This window comes from Bombus vancouverensis, chromosome 8 (assembly GCF_051014615.1).
Source record: "Bombus vancouverensis nearcticus chromosome 8, iyBomVanc1_principal, whole genome shotgun sequence".
Lineage (NCBI taxonomy): Eukaryota > Metazoa > Arthropoda > Insecta > Hymenoptera > Apidae > Bombus > Bombus vancouverensis.
The window spans coordinates 7581739-7596832 of NC_134918.1; the positions used below are offsets into that span (position 1 = coordinate 7581739).

General features: G+C 30.3%; 2 protein-coding genes across 2 annotated transcripts; one reads left to right on the forward strand and one right to left on the reverse strand.

Moving 5' to 3' along the window:
• Positions 1 to 54: 54 nt before the first annotated feature.
• LOC117164847 (DNA-dependent protein kinase catalytic subunit) lies at positions 55 to 13119 on the reverse strand. The gene is made up of 15 exons (XM_033348231.2): positions 12807 to 13119; positions 12480 to 12661; positions 12254 to 12416; positions 12056 to 12171; positions 11601 to 11993; positions 11342 to 11523; positions 11018 to 11271; positions 8639 to 10938; positions 8230 to 8574; positions 8003 to 8155; positions 3895 to 7911; positions 1472 to 3802; positions 691 to 1387; positions 401 to 603; positions 55 to 338 (listed from the first exon to the last, which is right to left on the reverse strand). The coding sequence occupies exons 1-15, from the start codon at positions 12931 to 12933 to the stop codon at positions 261 to 263; spliced, it is 11541 nt and encodes a 3846-aa protein (XP_033204122.2). The 5' UTR covers positions 12934 to 13119; the 3' UTR covers positions 55 to 260.
• Positions 13120 to 14231: 1112 nt separating this feature from the next.
• LOC117164858 (uncharacterized) lies at positions 14232 to 14891 on the forward strand. The gene has a single exon (XM_033348258.2). It carries the CDS (start codon positions 14272 to 14274, stop codon positions 14677 to 14679), a length of 408 nt encoding a protein of 135 aa, XP_033204149.2. The 5' UTR covers positions 14232 to 14271; the 3' UTR covers positions 14680 to 14891.
• Positions 14892 to 15094: the final 203 nt, after the last annotated feature.

A 15094-nucleotide genomic window follows, 5' to 3' on the forward strand; every position in this document is an offset into this window, starting at 1 on the left:
TATTATTACTTCAGAGAAGTAAGAATGTAATTACTCGCATAATAAATTATAAAATGCAGGAAAGTGTATAAAATATATTTAAAAATATTACAAAATTCTAATTCTTACAAACATAAACATTTTAAAGAAATTGACTTATTTTCATTAGTTTCTTATTTAAGCAATAGTTTAAAAAGTACTATTTTCATAAGAAAAACTACATTATATTCGAAATTATATCATAAATATATACTATAAAAATATAAATTTAATTACATCTTTTAAAGCCACGGTTTCCATCCTACGTGCGTACGACCCAGAATATTTAAATCAGTTGCTTGATCCAGCAAACATTCGATCTAAAAATTTAGAGAACCTTATTGCTAAATGATCACAACAATAAAATTTTTTAAAGGATTACCTGCTCCTCAGGAGTTAAAAAGCCATTCAGTTTTGCTCGTGTTCGTTTGATGTCATCATCCCCAGTAACTATAGCATAATATCTATCGAAATATTTATCATGATGTTGTTCTTTTAATTGATCTAGTGTAATCAAAGATGGTTTAATCCCATTCAACTTCTTTGTAACTGCTTCGATCTTTCTTATTGGTACCCATTTAACATCTATAATTTGCATAAAATAAAAGTAGTCACGTGCTATTCTCTATTTAAGAATTAAAGTAGTTCATCTTATACATAATTAAAAACTACCTATAACATCTTCTTCACTTTCTCTTAATGCTTTGTTAACGTGTTCAGTCCAATTCAAAGGTTCATGAACGAAAACGTCCATACAAGATAGAATAGGTCCTTGATCGTTTCTCACTGCTTGTAATGTATGTATCATTATCGTTTTCAAAAGATCCTTTTCGGTGAAAGGCTTCAATAAGCCTAGGATTTGGGGTGTTAAGCGAAAAGGCATTAATTCTGGTATTCTTTGGTCAACGCCAGCATCAAAGGCTAGCCCAAAGTCGATACCTAAACAACGCCCTGAATCGATAACGATAAGGGTGTTTTCCAAATGCCGATCACCAATGCCTAAGATCCAATGTGCAATACACATAGTAGCATACGAAGTAATAAAATTTCGACGCATTGTAATAAAACTTTCTATGGATGGACATAATACAGTCAATGTTTTGCGTAAACTGTTCCATTCGGTTTTACCAATAAATTCGTTCATTTTATTAGTCACTTCTGAGGCGTTGTACTTTACTATTGCTTCCTTGTATTTTTCATGCAGCTGTTTAGAAGGAGCAACGTTTTGAATCCATTCTTGATAGAGTTTACTTATAGAATCGTGTCGTTCTATCTCTTGCTTTGACAGTGTGAAATTTATTAACTCTTGCAAAGATCTTGTGTTATCTACCCATTGTATAAGACCCACTGTTTTAGACAAGGGAATCACCTGCATTTGAAAAATTAATTCCCTTTTAATATTGACTTTTTACTATTCTTAAATATTCTATGAATTATTTAAAAAAGTACTCACCTGATAGGTATCAATAGATAATTGTCTTTGTCTACAAGCTGCGTCAATTTGTAATGTCTTGTTCATAATAGTAAACAACTGCTGTAATCTTTGATCTTGTCGTAGATCTTCTCCAAATTTTGTCAGAAAATGATAGTCCTTTGCATCATTACCAATCATAGTAATCCGAATAGGTTTGCGCATTGACCACATAACTCTTATATTTGAGTCAAACTTTAAAATTTTTGCATGATACTGAGGCATAGGTTTTCTATTGCCAGTATACTGACCAGGTATCTCTACATCTCTTTCAGGAAAGTTGCACAACCATGGACTGTAATCTTGCAATCTATTTTTATTATTATCTTTTTTAATAAGTGATATTTTAATTCTTTCGATTATTCTGTCCACACATAATTTAATTTCTTCAGTTTTTTTATTTTCTAACTCTTTTATCATATTTTTATAGGATGCAATCTTATTGAAGATGTTCCCTGGTTTTGGATCATGTTTGTTCTCTCTTAGATTTGGATATACTTTCTTTAGAAATATATCTATAGCTGTAGCTGTTCCCAGAGATAAATTTTTTCTAAGTTCAATTAAATAGTGTCGTAAATATAATTCTGGTTTGACTACATAATGCAGCGCTGTCAAGAATCGATCGATTTCCGGTCTATTGTAAAGGATTTGTCGAATTTCATAAGTACTAGTTTCATTTAAGAGAGCAGGGTTTGTCTCCATTGTCAAACGAAATGTGTAAATAACTGCATTAGGATAAGTCTCAACAATCCGTTTAAGAACAGGTATAATTAAAGGAGCAATTGACGTTCCTAAATGGGAAAATAGTTGGGCTTGCCAAGAGAGAAACAGCCAAATTTGAATACTTTCAATCTCTTTCATAAAAATATCCTTTGTTTCTTGATCGTTGAAATATTCAGGTTTTAACAAACAGGGAAAATAGTGGGCTGCCTCAAGAGATCCATAACTCATTGCTTTCAATATAGAGTGAATAAATTCTTTACTTAACTGAATATCATGTGTATCATGCAATAATCTGTCATAGCAATACTTCGCAAGACTGAAATAACATTCCTTAATATTCTTAGTCGTCATATCACAGCATGTTTTCAAATTATTAAAGCTATAAGTTTCCAGTGTATTTCTAATGCTAGATAACTCATTATTCTCGGCGTTTATTTCTTTCAAAATTATAGTATTTTCTCTTAACAATTCTGCGAATGTTTCATTTTCTTCACTAAACTTTATGATCTTCGATGCTATCATACTGATTTGCTTCCGACTACTAACATTCGTAGTATCAACAATAGAGTTTTGTCGTAAAAGATCGTGACAATGTTTCCAAGAAGAAGAGTAGTGTGATAGCTTTTTTTTCATATCCGTTTCAGTATCTCCCATCAGGTATTTCAATTTTCCACAAAATAATAAAAATTCATTGAAAAAGATTGACGGAGCTACTACACTTTGTTCCACTTGTCGTAAATAATTTTTTGCTATGTATTTGTTCTTCTGATTTATCGATGCCTCGACCATCTTCAATCTCATATCAAAGATAATAGTGCGCAGTCTATACGTAATCGAATTTTCGTTTTCATCAGGATTACTGTCTGAATCGTTCTGTATTAAACTCTCATTCCATTCCTTCAATTTGTCATCAAGTAATTTATTAATAAAATAAGTCCTATAAGACGTTAATTTATCCCATGGGAGTATAGCGTTTAGTGATGAAGGCATACTGTTATCCCAGAACTTTAATATCTCGTTTAAATCGCGCGACGATTCAGCCGATTTCAAAATTTTTATAAATTTATTTACATCGTTGATGATTCGCAACTTCTGTAACTTGCAAATTCTTAATTGTGTGGAAAGCGGATGAAGTTTGATCCATTGTTCCCTTATCTCATCAGAAGAGTTCAATAAAAATTCACGGGCAACTTCTAGTTGATTATGCAAAAAAAATATCGAACATTCTTCCCCAAAGAATCGTTTCATGTGTTTTATCTTTGTCGTGTCATTCAGCCAAGATTCCATGATTTTGAAGTCATTTTGGAATTCCTCAGTATTGTCTTCATTTATCAGTTTACGGACATGAACATCAAACACCCAGGGGAACATCCAATCTTTCCATGGATTATTCCAAATATTGTCTAAATTTCTATCAAGCTTGCCCTTTATGTGCCTGTCAATTTCATGCCAGCTGCATAAATTACTTAGACATTCAAACAAGCCTTGAAGACAATGCTCCTTCATTAATTCTGATTCCGTTCCATAAGCCTCTTCATATGCTAGCTTTGCTCTTTCCCATTTGTTAGATACTTGGGCAAATGATGCGATCTAAAATTTTGAGAGAACTGATTTAAAAAAGGATATTATAATCAATTTCATTATCATCATTTACTACAAGATAAATATATTTATATACATACTTGCATATCTTTATTTGTAATATGATTTTGAAAAATGCTAAGAACTGTATCAACATCATTCATAGATTTATAAAGATTTGTTAAAAGCAACCATTTAGAGGATGAGTCATCCGCATGTTTCCGTCGTATTTTCTTTTTAGGTGGCCTATAAATATTTGTCTCATGAATCAAATTTTCCTCTAAAACAAGTGATCCAAGGAAGTTTAAACTATTCGACCTCGAGGCCTTCGTAATGATTTCTGGTGAACAATCTGTTATAGAAGCATTTAATAATATTTCTAAAATTGCAGTTATAGTGGAATTACTATTTTGTTCATTTTCCATAATATGTTCCATACTGTCTACAAGTTTTCCTATAAAACTACTCTGTCTGCAGTTTTCAATTAATGAGCAAACAATATTAACTATTAAATCTTTACAAATCAACTGATCATTCTTTGCTAACTGTTGCAATGGTTCGATCAGTGTAGCATGCGATATTTCAATATCTGGAAAATCACCAATTCTATACTTTCTATACAATTTTACACTGCTTCTTTGCCGCACGCCTTCGTCTTTTATCATTTCCGCATGCTGTATATTTCTTTTAATCTCTTTCTGTCTTATAGCTGCAGAAATATCACTTGCACTGCTTAAAAATCGTTTCGACTTTTTATTGTAGGCAGGTTGCGGTACTTTTGGTACTTCAAATGTATTATCTTCTCCTAGATTAATAGACATTGCAATAGATGTATCGTTAACGTAAGTCGGCTCAAAATCAAGCTCCTGAGTTGCTTGAAGCATTAATTGTGAATTATGCGATGTCGTGTATGTAGAATCAAAGGACATATATGATAATGTAGTGTTCATTTGAGTGAATGTTTGATTCATTTGACTAGCTAAGGATGGAGCAAAAAGCGGAGCCTTTGATCCAAAATTCTTTGTCCTCCATAAGAGAGCTATTTTGTAGTCTCTATAACTGCAATCATGCAAAGGTTCAAATATCTTTTGTGTATAATTATTTGATTTCTTTATAAGATCTGTAATAAGTAAAAATATGAATGGTAAGAAATTTTGATCAGCATTGGGAGTATATATATCTACTGCTTCAAGCAACCTTTCTTTACAAGTATTTGTTAATTTTGCATCTTGTGTCCAAAAGTTTAGTATCATTTCTTGTAATGTTTCAGTAGGATCCAATATACCATTAAGTAATATTTCTTTGCTGATCTGCATTAACTCCTTTATCTCATTATTTCCAGAACTGTCCCCTGCGTATTTCTTATAAATATTTATAAATATACTATAAGCGATTTCTCTATATTCAGAAAGTTTATGCTTTGTATAAGGTGGTACTAATGTTATAAATGACAGTATATTTGGAGGAGGAAGGACATAAACTAAAGAATGGATAATTTTTAATGTTATTTTCTCACAGGGTAAAATTTTATTTGTTAATAAATCATGAAGCTTCATGTGAGCTAACTCCTTTACTATTTGATCTGTAGTAAAATTTGGTATGCATAATAAAAATATTTCTAAACCATTTGACTTGCCCTGAAAATCTACTCTAAATACACTTCTTTTAACAAAATCAAAATAATCCATTGCCGCAATCGGGTAATTTTTACATAATGCACGAATGCATTTCATCTGTCTGTTCTCGCATTTCGTTTGCATCTGTCTCAATATACTTCGAATTGTATCAATTATAGCGCACCTTTTGTTTGCTAATGTATTATCATCGTTCAGAGATTTCAAGATTAAACCATAGCATTCACAACATTGTAAAATTGTTTCTTCATCATCCTGCCATTTTTTTAAAGATCTTTCCAGAAATTCTAAGATATCATTTCTTTGAATAATGTCTAATCCCATGCCATTAATGAAACAGATTAATATTAAATATACTGTAGCTCCGGGTGCAGTACTCATCTTATCGCTTAAATTTTTAGGTAGCTTCAAATAAGGATGCCATACTTCGAGTACAGTTTTTACCATGTTCATGTTGTAATTATAAATAGATTTAGAAATTTTCTCGGTTTTCGTTACTATTACCTTTTGAATCAATGTCTCCCATAGCTGTTGAATTTCATCTTTATTTTGATTAAATGTAGATTCGTTTAATCTTTGAGAAGAAGTTTGCCAATCAATTAACATTTCTATAACGTCAACAATAATATAATTTAATTGATTTCTCTTCAAGTATGAATATGTTGCATGCATTATTGGCTGAAGGAAAAATTTTGCATAAGGCTGAAACACAGTCTGCATATTCAAGATAACTTTTAACATAAACAATCTGACATTATTATAATTTGTTGTTGTAAAAGAACTAAGAAAACATTTTAACCATTTTGGCACTGTGATAGTGTCATTAGTAGGTGGTACAGATATTTTTTCTTCTATCATATGACTCAGAACTCCACAAATGGAAGCCATACATTCATGATTATTTAGTTCATCATTTTCAAATGTTAAACTCATGCTTTCCTTTTTATCAGTACTATCATGTTTATTTCGTATTATGGTTTCATTAAAATCGTAAGCATTTATATCTTCAGTTAAACTACAGGAAGATAAATCATAACTATATATATATGAGTAATGACTAGATGCTTGCCTTTGTTTTATTCTCTTTCTTATATTAACTAATCTTTTACGATACTTTGGATTTTCAGCAACTGTCTGTTGAAAATTATATTGCTTCTGGCAATCTACAATATTCTCCCAAATCAATTGCTCCTTTTTCCTGTTCTCAATAAAAATACTTGCGTAAGCGTCTTCATCCTTTTTTATATTAGATACAATGGCTATAGAGCAATTATATGCAGAACAATGCAACAATCTTGTTGTTTCTTTAAGCTCAGGCTCATGTGTCCTTAACATACGTACATTTAACGCATTGCTGTATAAACTATGTAAAAGTTCTTTTCCAGTAACCACATTATCAATAGCATTTCGAGTAATCACACTCTCAGCATTATCTATGTCCCAGATTTGTAATTTTGCAAACATAATTGCAACAAGATCATAACATCCTATTTTTGATACCATAAGTTGTTTTATATCTGAAGTACCTCCAACCAAACTTTGGCAAATAACTGTATATATTTCTTTAATATTTGTTTCAAAGAATTTATTTATTTCAGTAGTTTTGCAAAATTCAAATGATGGTAAAAGAAATCTTTGTAACACATCAAACCTTTCATTTGTTAAGTTCATAAATAATTTGTATGCTGCTTGCAAAGATTTCACAGCACAATCAGTGGTAATAGAATCAAAGTACTTTTGTAAATATTCATTAGTTGTTTCATTACACAGGTATTTAGCAATACCAGTTGCAAATAAAATAATGGTTTCAAATACTATCACCGATTTAGTGACTGGTAATAACATTACCAATTTGTGGAAACAGTTGGTAATTTTTAAAGCTTTCACATTCTTCTGAGAAAAATCATTTGGACACACATCGAGTCTATTATTCTTCAAATTACGTAAAATAACAAGTACTTCTGGTTTTGTATCAGTCATATCAGTTAGACAAACCAGAAAATTATGAAGGATATATATCTTATATTCTATATCTAAATTGTCCATTAGCTGATTAAGAATCCACATATAAAAATCTTTACTTAAAGATGATACTTCTATTGGTTTGTGCTTCAAATGGACTGCAATACCAAGAATATTTATTAATTTTTGTCGTCTATCTTCTAAATTATTTATTACACTTTCAAATATTGTGAATTTTTTAATAACTGTATCCACTAATACTTCTACACAATCATGGAACTCCTTTTTATATCGTTGTACAAACAGAAATAATTGCTCCATTATCATTAGAAGAGTAGACGGATCTCGTTGCAGTAAATCATTAAATATTTCGATAGATTTTTCTATATCCTTTAATATGTATCTAAATATTTCGCATTTAAATGTACTGAAGAAATATACACCATGTTTCATTTTTTTATCACCTGATCCAAGCATTGTATCATTTTCAATGAATTCAATTAACATCCTTGTCATTGAAAACTGCAAATATAATTTTATAAAATATTTTCAATATGATGATAAAAGATTTTCAATATGTAACACTTTCTATTTGTATATTTGGATAATATACCTCGTAATGAATAAGTGAAAATTCCATTAAAATTTCTAGATAATCTTTTGCTGATGGTTTTATAGTTACATAAATAAGTTCTCCTAATGATTCTCTTACTAACGCCTTGAAAATACGTGTAACTGTATCCTGTCGATTGATCAACTCTTTCATCTATAAAACAATATTAATAATTGTAAATAATATGACGTACTGAAAAAGCAATATTATGTATATGTATTATATACCTTATCTAATTGATTAAGGATGTTACGACGATCCAAAAAGCTTAAACCCCGAACATATTGTTTAAGTTCAGTAAAATTCTTTTTACCATAAATAATGTTATCTAATACAACAAAATCGTATATATGTTTCTCCACGTATATCAATAATTCACATTTAAGTAGGTGTAACAAAGAAATATTATTTTTATGCATTATAGACTGTAACAAGTTTCCCATAATTACAAAAAGTTCTTCTGTAATTTCAAGATTTTTTAAATCAAACCCTATTACTTGTGGGCACATTATACATTTTGCAATTAACTCAAAAAAATCTTTATTGAAGAAGAAATCTGGAATGAAATTGCCCTGAAATTGAAAAATGAAAAATTAAAATCTTAATATAAAATTTTTTACAAAATAATTTACTTACATCAAAATTCAATAAAATTTGTGTAAAATCGAATATATTCAATATTGCTTTACATTGCAATGTTTGTAGGTCTTCAATCTCTTTCGATAATATTATTAAATTATCTTCCTTATTCTCTATTTTAATTCTATTCATCACATGAATAAAATTCCTAGCACAATTGAAAATTTCATCTTTTTGCGAATTTGAATTATCAAATAAACATTGCATATTCAATAAATCGCCTTTTATTAACCAAATGTAACAATCCAAACTCCTTAAAAAAGGCAGTATGCCATTAACAGGTAGATTTTCTATTTTTGGCAATTGACTTAAAATTATACTATTAAACGTTTCAATTCCGTATGTATCGATATAATTATTTATTATTGTTTTAGCTGAGTCACAATCTGCTACATGTTCAGAAAGTTTTACAACTAGTTCCATACATTTTATCCGACAATGTTGATCTAAACAACCACATTGTGTGAGCAACCACTTTACAGCATCGACTAAAGTTGAACCTTCAAATTCATAAGGTTTCCTACGATTATGATGTTCTGCGTTTAACAGATTTTTTTTTGCTATTAGAACTCTCTCAACATGATTAAGAGCATTAATGATTGATGGGTCACTACAACCATCCAAGCTTTTAATGAAACTGTATAATATTTCCAACCAATATATAGATACAGTTTTCTCATCTTCACGTAGAATGCTATAAATATGATTAAAAGCCGTTGCGCCTGCTATTCGTTTAGAGGTAGAAGGATGCAGAGCAAAATTCGTTATTTTATTTATAACTTTATAAATATTCGACTGACTTATTGCAGCATTATCAGACTGTTTTATGGACCATTTAATAAATTCGCTCAAGCATATCCCAGAAAATTCTCTAAGAGACGAATTGGCTTCATCACATAGACCTTTGAACAGCAAATCGAGAAAATATGTAGTAGTCAGAGATTCGAGCATAAATTTTGAGCTTAACCAGTGAGTTAGCTGTAGCATTAAAGGATAAAAAATTTGTCTCGCTGCTTCTTCGTAATCACAGCCCAAATTTAGTAAGGCTGGACATAACATTGTGTAGAGAGAAACGAATCGATCTGGATTAGATACTAAGTATTGTGATGTTTTACCAAGAACGTACATTACTATCGAATGAAGTACTTCACAGGCAATTACCTTCGTCCGTCTATCCCCAGAATTTTGAGCCAATAATATTATTCTGGGCAAAATTTTATCAAAATGGATATCCACTTGTGTATCAGAAAAGGTCAATGAGTATTTGAGTAAGTCTTTCTTATCCCAAGTAGCTCCTGTGTTCATAGATTTTTTATATATGAAATCCATTATTATATTTGTATCAAGCGAAGCGATAAACAACAAAACTCTCATTTGAAATCTTTCTAAAGTGTTCTCATCGTCTCTTAATATTATTCGTTTAATAACTTTTCGCTCAGTTTTTATGATATCTTGTAGAAATTCTACAGAACTTTCACCACTGTGTAAATATGGTTCCAAAAATGGTACTATTTCTTGTAAAAACATAGCTGTGATTTCATTATCAAAATGATTTGTCCATTTTTCTAATGTGTTTAAAGCTTTACAAGCTAATTCAAAGTCACTTATACCAACTGTAAAGGCAATTTTAAATGTTGGAATTGTACTGTTTAGTATGTTTTCTACATATAACATTGGTACATCTAAAATTAAGTGCACGCATGTAGTTAACAATTCATTGGAAAATGTAGGAATCAAATTCAATACGTTCATTATATACTTATTTAACATTTCTAATGTTTCTGTTTCAATCTCATCGCTACTTAACTCACAAATATGTTTAGATATTGCGTGTACTAATTTATAAAAACCCGACACTAAATGATTTTTGTGAGATTTACTAATAACTTTTAGTAAGAATTTGTGTATTGTATTTATGAATAAAGAGGTGTCTAAACTGTTAATTATATCGACGTATAAATCTACGATATTAACGAACGTTCGAAAATCTGCTTCATTTTCAGCAATTTGAGAAAAGGCTACATCTGAAAATATATTATCTTCTTTCGTTTTTGTGCACAGATTTAATTTGTCGATTAATGCAATCCCCACATGCATAGTTGAATCAATTACATATTGTACAGTTTCTCTGCTATATTTGAAATCTTTGCTATATTTGTTTTGATCTAAAAGTTGTAACCACAAAGGCAAATAATCTTTATAGCACAGTGGTCGTTCTGACAGATTATTCAATCCTCGTTGTAATTCAGCATCAACAAATAAAGTATGCAAAGAGGTCCACACTACTCCATTATAAACTAAATATTTAAACACATTATGTAAAAAATACTAAAATATTAAATTTCATTTATGAATATTTATCAAATATATACTTACTTAAATTATATAAAAATTCGTCTAACAGATCTCTATTAATTGTCATAATATTAACGATCGTATTTACCAATAAGGATACAGCAAAATTCTGATTAGATACAGGGAATTCAGGAAATCTCTTAATTAAAAGAATACTAAGCTTTGTGATTATATTAATTTGATCAATTGAAAGATCGGATGTATGTAATATTATTTCTGAAAGAGCTTCTTGATAATTGCAAATACTTTCCAAGTGTATTTTTTCTATATCATCCCTGCAAAATTAGGGGCATTAATAAATTTATATTATGAAATACTTAAAAAAAGCAAATATATAATTGATACCTTGAACAAAGTGGCATAGCACAATTAGCTATCAAAGAAAACATATTTTTCACATCATTATTAGTAAGATATATCTTACATGGTGCAGCTATTTGACTAAATCCATATATAATATAACAAAGCATATTTGAATTTACATGATGACTGCTCTTTAATTGTTCCTCGAAAAGATTTTTAAAATACTAGAACATAATAAATATTAAAATATTATAGATATTGTCAAATTCTATATAAACTATTCTACAAAATAGATAGTTACCAGGAATATTGCTTTATCACCCTCAGATGATTTGTGTTTTAAGATGTGTCCAATTACTCTGTAAAATTTTCTTAAAGCATATTGTCCACATTGACTGCATTTTACATTTTTATCTTGGGCCACATTTGTCAATAAATCATACCAGTATTTGTAATCGCAATAAACAAGATCACCAAATAAATCTATATGTCTAGACAACAAATTAATTGCAGATCTCATTGAAACTTTTTTAACTGAGTATTTTTGTGGATTGCTTAATTCTTTGACCCATGTGTATAGTTCCTTATAATACTTCTTTTCTATCTTTTCCGTAAGCCTTGTCAATATATTTGAAAAAGCATCCAAATATACTTGAAATATATCAAGTGAATGAGACATAGTTTGTGGATTATACTAAAATTTTCAATGCAAGAATAAAAATTTTTTCTTCAAAGATATTAAACAATAAAATATACCTGCTTGATGAAATCATTCCTTAACTGTTGGAAGATTATATGATATTCTTGTGCCTCTGAAACTTCTGGACAATGTTTTGCAATTGTTCCAAGTACAGAAAATAATAAGCTTCTTTCTGTAAAAAGTTAAAACTATTGTCTTTATAATTTTAAATTATTTACATGTAAAATAAATTTGTTTATATATTCTAATTCTACCTTTAATGTTAACAAAACGAAATAAGGATACAAATTCTTTTACAGTTTTATCTAATTCGATTTCATATTCCTCAAAATTTGCTATTAACATATTAAATGTGCTGCAAGCAGCATTTTGAATAAGTGCTGAACAACGTGTTTTAAGTGCCTGTTGGCATACATTCTACAAACAAACAAAGCTTTAATGTGGTCTGTAAATATCCATGAAATAACATTCATATTATACCTTTGTTCCAACTATATATGGTATAAATATATCACAGAACTGTTCTATGATAAATTCAAGAAGATGAAATGCTTCTTTAACAGCCGTATCAAAACCTTTCTCAGGTTTGTACTTCCCAAGTTCGTTATTAAGAAAAGAAAGTAAACCTTTCTTTTCATCAAATAATATAGATAGCATCAATTCTAAAGACAAAAATTGCAAATATTAAATGTTAGTATTTAAAATACAGTTACATATATTTCTCCTACAAAATAAATACAATATTTTACTGTAGTATTAAAAAATAAGATCTATACTTTATGATATATAATAAGATTTATTACATACCACTATCATCTTTTGCTATATTTTGGAAGTATTTTTTACTGTCCTTCAAAATTTCCGTTAAATTTGTGCTGTTTCTTTCTGTAACAGCTCTTTCAAAAATACCCATAAACGTTTTGAACGATTCCATATTCCAGCAACTTGTATAAATCAAGTATAATTTAGCGATTGAATTTTGATTGACATAATATAAAATCTTTTTATATGTCTACTGCGTATATTGTGTATTGCTTTATCTATCTGTAAAAATATGATGATATCGTGTTCCGACTAAATATTACACAAAAGTATACAACATAGATAATATGACGTAAAGTATGTAGCCGGCTAACTACGTATTAATAATATATTACAAATAATTATTATAACAAAGACCATTTTGTAATTGAATTATTTTAAATATTTTATTAAATAATTAAAATGATGCGAAGAAACGCTTTATTATCACAATATCGCATTGTACAACAAATAGTGTACGAAATTAAGTATATATATATATATATATATATATATATATATATATATACTGGGTGTTTGGTAACAGGCGGTACAAGCGGACAGGGGGTGGTTCTACGCGAAAAAAGAAGTCGAAAATATACAATAAAAATTTTTCGTTTGAGGCTTTGTTTTCGAGAAAATCGACTTTGAATTTTCGCTCGGTACGCGTGCACTTTATCACATCTCGTTATAACGGATTTCACTGTAGATAGTTGTCCCGATGGAAAAATAAAAAAAAAAAAAAAATTTTTTTTAAATTTTTATTCCATATTTTCGACTTCCTTTTTCGCGTAGGATCACCCCCTTGCCGCTTGTATCGGCTGTTACAACCACCCTGTATACATTTATTTAGTTACTATTCTCTGCTTATTTCATACGAATTTCATAGTCTACAGCCTACTTTATTTATTATGTATGTAACTTAAAATCATTGGAATAATGATTTTTGCATTAACATTAATGTACGTGCCAAATAATACGTGTACCGGAAATGACGTTTACAAAATGGGGTACGCGGTTGGTTAGAATTAACAGCAATACATCTTCATACGCTATTGATTATTTCCTGTAAATGAAGAATTTTAATATAATGTACAAAATATATAAAATTTAGCATGAAAATTGTCGCACATATATTTAAAAATTAATTGGATTAAAGTATTTTTCAAAAATTCTAAGAATGTAAGGTCGACGTAAGATTTTACACAGAACTAGTTTCCATTTTCGCGCGTAAGACTACGTCATAAAGACAGGGGTGGGGGTATAGAAAGCGGACTTTAGACGAGCAGCGTAGGCTTCCCTCAGTCATCTTACGACTGTGCTGTGAGAAAAGTGTTTTGCTCAGTGGTTTCAAATCCTTTGTGTGCAGTTGTGTGAATCTCTTCTGTTTTGTTCTACGACAAACACGAGCCGGATACAGGTTAGTATACTTTTTACTTATTCAATAATTAGGTGAAATAGTTAAGAAAGCATGACGAAGACAAAGGAGAGACTTCCAAAACCGAACGCCGACAAGCAAAGTGAAACTGAACGGTTAGTAACTTGGATTAACAAAGTTCGCCGCAAACAATCAAAGTGTCGCCGAAACCGCAGACGCGATTTACGGATTGAAGCAGTGCTGACGTGCGCTCTTTCCAAAGCTGAAGATGATTTACGCATCCGGCGATTATCAACAGCCTCAAAATGGGAGGATCTTAAAAAACAATGCTTGAAGAAGGTAAATTATACAAATTATGAACTCTACAATGGTGAAGACACGGAAAATCCGGGATCGTCTCAACAGAATCCCCAGGAAGAAGAGTCATCGTGTCCTGAATTGAGCAGTTTAGACGATTTCATGTCTAAGTTGGCAGAAATAAAAGTACCGTTACAACGCTGAGGTAGCGGGAAAAATGCAAGCGATTAGGTTTGGAAGACCTAACTGTGACTACTTTGACAAGAGGATTTCTCGCAACGTTTTATCTACCAAATGCGTAGAGATTTCAACAACTATATGAAATCTCGAGCGATTATGGAGCACCGTGTGTTACGTCGGTGCTGCAGGAATAGAAATCGCATTACTATCTTGATGTATATATGTATATTTTTTGTTTGCAGTCTCACCGTTCGAGATGGCATTGGGACAAGCGGAGGGAGTTGGTGTTCGCAACGATGCTGAAGCGTACCGCACGCTCGGGGACCCCATGTTCTCCAGTCTCTGCGCCTTTCATTGGTTTGGTTTATATATTATATTATATGTATTGGTTTGGTAATATACGTAATAATGAGCGTTCGAAATATGTTCGAAGACTGTT